Source organism: Nuphar pumila, chromosome 9 (assembly GCF_984573655.1).
Source record: "Nuphar pumila chromosome 9, dmNupPumi1.hap1.1, whole genome shotgun sequence".
NCBI classification, from domain to species: domain Eukaryota; kingdom Viridiplantae; phylum Streptophyta; class Magnoliopsida; order Nymphaeales; family Nymphaeaceae; genus Nuphar; species Nuphar pumila.
The window spans coordinates 101,957,316-101,963,497 of NC_143257.1; the positions used below are offsets into that span (position 1 = coordinate 101,957,316).

The 6,182-nt window shown below is 36.5% G+C and overlaps 1 protein-coding gene across 1 annotated transcript; it reads right to left on the reverse strand.

The window, feature by feature from the left end:
* Positions 1-2,092: 2,092 nt before the first annotated feature.
* Positions 2,093-5,751, reverse strand: LOC149828766 (uncharacterized). The gene is made up of 5 exons (XM_090016963.1): positions 5,645-5,751; positions 5,342-5,388; positions 3,859-3,947; positions 3,655-3,752; positions 2,093-2,453 (listed from the first exon to the last, which is right to left on the reverse strand). Exons 2-5 carry the CDS (start codon positions 5,349-5,351, stop codon positions 2,348-2,350), a joined length of 303 nt encoding a protein of 100 aa, XP_089873089.1. The 5' UTR covers positions 5,352-5,388; positions 5,645-5,751; the 3' UTR covers positions 2,093-2,347.
* Between the last annotated feature and the right edge of the window lie 431 nt (positions 5,752-6,182).

The window sequence follows — 6,182 nt, forward strand, 5'->3', positions numbered from 1 at the left end:
CCTGTTTGTATGCCACCAAATGGTAAATCTGACAGCACAGATATCATGTCTAATAGACCATCAGATTCAATTTTGAGATGGTGAAAATCAACCGCTCACAATTCATGAAAATAAGGGTGGTTTAAAAATGGCATAAAACATCTCATTTGAGTCAACTTTAACACACAAAAAAAAGGTAAATAAAACATGCTAAACCTCATCCAAAAGGTTAGGTTTAATGATTCGAGGTTAGATCTAGTTTAATCAAGCGTGTACCACTTAAGCTATGATGGTAAAGTACCAGTACCACCACCATACAAGCACCCTTATTTTAATATATTTTTATAATTGTCAATACTTCAATATTATTTTAATAAACATTTTAAATATTAAAATATCAAAAAAATAGTATCTGTTGATTACAAGTTTAAAAAATCCTATGTCCTCGTGTCTTATTTTCGGAAAAAAATGTTGGAACTCATGAATTGAACCTGCATCGCGTGCCCTCGTATCATTATGACAGCCCAAGGGAATTGAGACCCAGAACCTTTTGTTGCAATAGTGCGAACTTCTTTTAGATGAAAATATCTCACTTGATCCCATATGCTCCGAAATCTTTGACCATACAATGAACTGAATCAATAGAGTCAGGCTGGGTGGAGTCACAATTTCCGGAAGGAAGTGAAATATGTTTCCCCATAATATTTTGAAAATATCGCAATATTACCCCAAGCATAGTCACACATATCATCAATATTTTGAAAATACCAAACTATTCATAAAAATAGTCACACGTATTGCGATTATTTTGAAAATATCATAATACACACAAGAATAGTCATAAGTGTCACCAATAATTTGAAAATAGCACAATATTATTCAACAAAATGAAAATAGAATATGAAAAATAAAAGTGTCAATTTCAAAATATTTGTGAGTTTAAGAATATTGCAATAGTATCACTTATCATCGTTATATTTTGACAAATTTTATATTTTTATGCAATTGAAATGTGAATTTTTCCTCTTCTTTTTGCTTTTGAAAACAGTGATTGGTTCCTAGGAGGGTGTGAACAAACAACTTTAATTTTGCATTATTTTGATTTTTAGGTCTTTTGTTTTGGGGAATTTGACCTTACATATATGGTTTATATGGTCTGTTTAGTAAGAATCAACTTTTAGATAATCCGATTACAACATATGACCAGGTTTTTATAAAGATTCAAAAATCAACGGCCAGGAGTTTTTATAAATTTCAAAGCTCGTGAAATCATATTTTCATTGAAAAAGCACGATCCAACAGCGGATTCCTACCTAATGAATAATCCTGAGCACATCTGTGGGGCCTGATTTGCAAAACATAGATTGCAATATTGAAAATCAGTACTGCCCACATTGTAAGAATGATAGGAGGAACCAATTATTCTTTGAAAACCTACCCTTTTTTTCACATCATCACGAACACAATTACAATATCTATTATTTAAAATAATGAAAAATAAAAAAATATCTCACAAAATGGTGACAAACTCCCTACACGACTGCACTAATTGGATGACCAAAATTTTGTTTAACTGATAAAAGTAAAATTCTAAATTAAACCAGCATTGTCATGCTGCTGCTGCAAACAGGGTCTTTATAGATATTACTAAAAAATGAAAGGAAAATTTGGGGTGAAAAAAAAAACTAGCATAACTTTATATGCAGCAGAAGGAGGCATTTATTCAGGCCTTATTTTCAGACTCAACAGCTAGGCCAGGAAATCATTTTCCCAATTCACTATGATTCTCTTGAATCATGGAAAAACAAGCTTAATTTTCGCAAAAGGGACGTTAGAATTTGGATGATTTTCTAATTCACTTGATCACATAGTTAATAATGAATAAGGGGTTGCCAACATGACCTTGGGCTTGTGAATAGGAAGATTTTCCTCTACCTCAAGTCCCCATGTGAGCATCCTCTTCCACAAGGCGAAGCAAGAGGCTCTATGGGGTCGAGTGAAGCACCTACAGAACGCTAATGGGATGGCAACCGTAAGTATGGCACACTAAGACTGGCATGACCAGGTCTCCGGTCTCAGACACAGTTTTCTGTGTAATTAACAAAAAAAGATAGAAGTAATTATAGAATATATTCTCCAAAATTCATCTTAGAAGAGAACAGAAATGACAGGTTTCCTAGCAAACCCTGGCCATATGAATTGACAATAGTTTGCAATGAACATGCCAACATAATAAGCCAGAATTAAAAGCTTGAAACCCCAAATTTTGCGTTATTTCTTGTAATGAACTTGCACCTTAAAACTCCAAGCAAAACTTCTGATCTTGTTCCATGACCAAATAAATTAATTTTTTTTCTCCTCTCATTACCTATAGCTTCTTGTCCTCTGTTTTGGTGTCACTCTCGCTAGAAGCTTCAATGTCATGTTCCTTTCCAAACCCAAGCTCCGTCATGTCTTGCTTTGCCATCAAGTTCCTGCAACACCATGCCCCAGCAGCAGCACAATACCAAGTCAACATTTAACCACATACCTTACCTTGCCTCATCCTTGAATCATACATCATATATTAACGTCAACAAACTATCTGGTCCAGGATGACATATTTCTTAGCAAGCTAAATTTGATAATTCACTGAATATAATTTGATTAAGCAACTGTGAATGCCAAAGATTACTATTACCATAAAGTAGAAATAGATAAAGGTGCTGCTAGACCAAGAATGTGAGCAACATCTGACTGCATGTTTTGGCAAGATCTGTTTCATGCAGTTCGTGCTATGCAATTCAAGCATATGTGCATGCACATCTCAAGCATAGCAAGTACTGAATTACTTGCACCCAAACCGCCATTCCCCAACAGACAAGCTAATAAAGAACTAGTTTAAAAGATGCTATTACACAACTCGATAGGCCTTGGCGGTACCAGACTTCCAACTTTCAATAGGCTATCAGTGAGTCATCCTTGGTGTTGCTTTCTTAGGTAAAGAATTCTAATTCTTCTCATATGATAATTGTTTGGACATCCACCTTTGCCTTTCTAGAGTGACAGACTATATCTGGTAAAGTAATTAGAAACATGTGGAGTGACATTGGCAACAAAGGGCCTGTCAAATTTAGCAAAGGAGCACCTAAATAATTGATAGCAAGCAAAAGAATCATCATTTATCGAAAAAAAAAACAAAAGCATCACCCACAAATTTTGGAAAATCATGCTACTAACATTCTGATCCATATTAGAGAAAAAAAAGGCATCCATGGAAATATCCTTCCTAACACATTCATGGCAAGATTTGTATTTATAATTTTATACAGAAGGCATGTTGACATAGGGGCCAAAAAATGGAAAAAGAAAGTGCAAACAAAACTAAAGACTTTTTTAACCTTAGGCTGCTTGATTGTTCCACTATACTATGTCAAGTGGCCCAGTTGACCCACAGGCAATGAAGAAGTGTGAAGCTCACAAATGACTTGGCCAACACCATTTTCTGTAGCCTTTCATATGGAAATAGACCAACATCAAGGCCGTATGGTCAGACCAAACTGATAGCTCATCTGGTCTTCAGACGATGAGTTCAAAAGAAGAATGACGGGAAATGCATTGATGATTATCAAAATATACAATCATTTGTTAACAAGATATTATATATTGAATTGCTTTAATTGAGAACATACAAACCTCTCCATACGGCATTCCAAGTATTTCTTTGCAAGATGTCGACATTTTTCAGATTGGTATTTAGAGGATTTGAGACAAGTTATATACTCTTTCTTCTCCTGTGAGTTAATAAACAAATATGAAAAAGAATCACAGCATTGGTTAATCTCAGAAATGAAATATCTATTTACATGAAACAATGGAAACATTTAGGATGAATATTACCAAGTCGCATTCATGCAGATGATCCAAAGGGAATACACCTTTCTCTGGAGGCACAGGTTTGAGCCCCCTGTTTCCACCAAAAGCTCCACCTGCCAAAGGCAAATAATACTCAGTAATAAGAGGTGTGAACTTCATTACAAGCCTTTAGTTTCGTTGAAAACATTCACTCAAATCACCTAAATTTGCCTGAGTGAACCTGGAATCTAAATCCCACAAGCAAACATTCGTATTACTTTGAACACTAAAAAAAAGGTTCAGATAACAACGAGAAAAAACTGAAATAGCAACAAAGCAACAAAACATGATAGGAATGGTAGATAAATTGCATCTGCTGAGTAAGTGACAAATCCAAGTTCTGTAGCTTGCACATAAAACAAAAAAGACATTAGATGACAAATTCTTCAGATTTTTAGTTAGGAGAGTTGCTCATAAATTTGAGATACTGATTACCTGAAATTCAAAACAATCTGAAAAAAAATTGTTCCTCAGGCAAAGGCAGAATTGTGTAGCAAACAGGTAATAAAGATTATTGCATGCAAAAAGGAGAAAAAAGAGGAGTTATATAAACTTGAAATTCGCAGGCCCACAAAGATCACAGTTCAGTTTTCTCATTTTGAACTTGGGATTAAATAAATCCCACTCAGCATTTCTACAATAGAAATGTCATCAGCTAAAATTACAATAGTAAAGTCATGTTTAATAAGTCTCAGATACATGGATGATTAAACTTCACGAGATTCTGTTTGTTAATATCTTGTACAGACGTCTGCCAAGAAACATGTAAAAACATTGGCAACTCTTAGCAACAAACAGTGCCACTTCAGATTTTTTTTCTTTTTGATAGTCCTAGATAAAAAAAAACCATCACCGATCGCACTTTGGATGGCCTCTGGTTGGTAAAACCCTTGAGGTCCCTCCTGCTCTCTAGAGAGTACACCCGGCTTTGACAGTGCAGCAAGGGACACCACCCGTGGGTTTCGAACTAGTGACGTGCAGTCAACTGGTGACATGCACAAGTCGCCCCTACCAGATGAGCGGAGCCCTTTGGGCACCACTTCTGATTGTTTGAACAAAATGTTGTATTCAAAGTTGAAAGAAATAATGATTCTTAATATTAGTTAGGCATAGCAGAAACAAGACATAAGGGGTAAATCATAATCCAAATTCAATTTTAGTGAAACTGCAGTAATACTACTAAAACAAATGTTACTAAGGTCAATGAATATAAAAGCGACAAACAGTAATGTTTTGCATCTATGAGGCTATGAGGAATACATAGACATACTAAAGGGAGAGTTTACATTACCAGAGTACATTGACCAAATGTTACAGATGTACAAAAACAAAGGAAGTGGGAGGGACAAAAAAATAATAATGGAATGCAATAGATCACTGGCATGACACCCACAAACTAAGATTTACGAAATGACCATTGTTGTTACATTACCATGACACATCACTCTAGAAGATCTGAAAATCTCACCTGCATTCATTCTCAGCTTTCATCTAGAACAGCAGCGCGAAGGCATTCTGTTGGGAGAGAGATGCATCAGTCAATCAGTTTCCTTGTGAAGGAAAATTGATCAAATAAGGTAAAAAGGGTATATAAACATGTGCAACACAAGTACACTCGAACACGCACGCGCGCGCACACACACATAAAGAAGCAATCAGAGTGAGAAACTAATTTCCGTTAAGCATTTCATCCAACACTTGGCGCGCATCAAGGCAGCACTCGCAATCTTAAAAACAATGAAAGATTTCCAAATTGAGAGTGGGTGGGCACCTTTCGGCTCCTTAGTCTCTCTCTCTCTCGATCTCGATCTCGAATAGGTGGGCACCTTCCGGCGCCTTAGACCACCACCAAACTCTCTCTCTCTCTCTCTCTCTTTTAAACGGTAGGGATTCGGTTCAGATCTATGAGCAACGTCTGGTCGGATATAAGGGTGTCAAAGTGTGGGACTTTCATCGGACCCAGTATATCCGGAACTGGATCTAGCTTTTTTTTATGACGAGGAACCCTCGCCCAACTGAGGAAAACCCTGAGTGAGCCCCTGCGACGACCTTGCCTTACGTGGCCCACCTCTGAAAGCCAGGGGATTTGATATGGTGACTTCATCTCAGCACCCTCACGGGCACAACTGGATCTGACTTTGAGGTTATGTAAATCAACCTGGTGAATTAATATTTTCAATAATGAAAAACTGTAAATCTTAATGGGAACTTGGGTAGGATCCGGGTCTAGTATGCAATTTGATGCAAGAATGCTCATAGAATCCTATGGGTCCAGCCTAAATTCTTAACCACACTTCTTTGTTTATCAC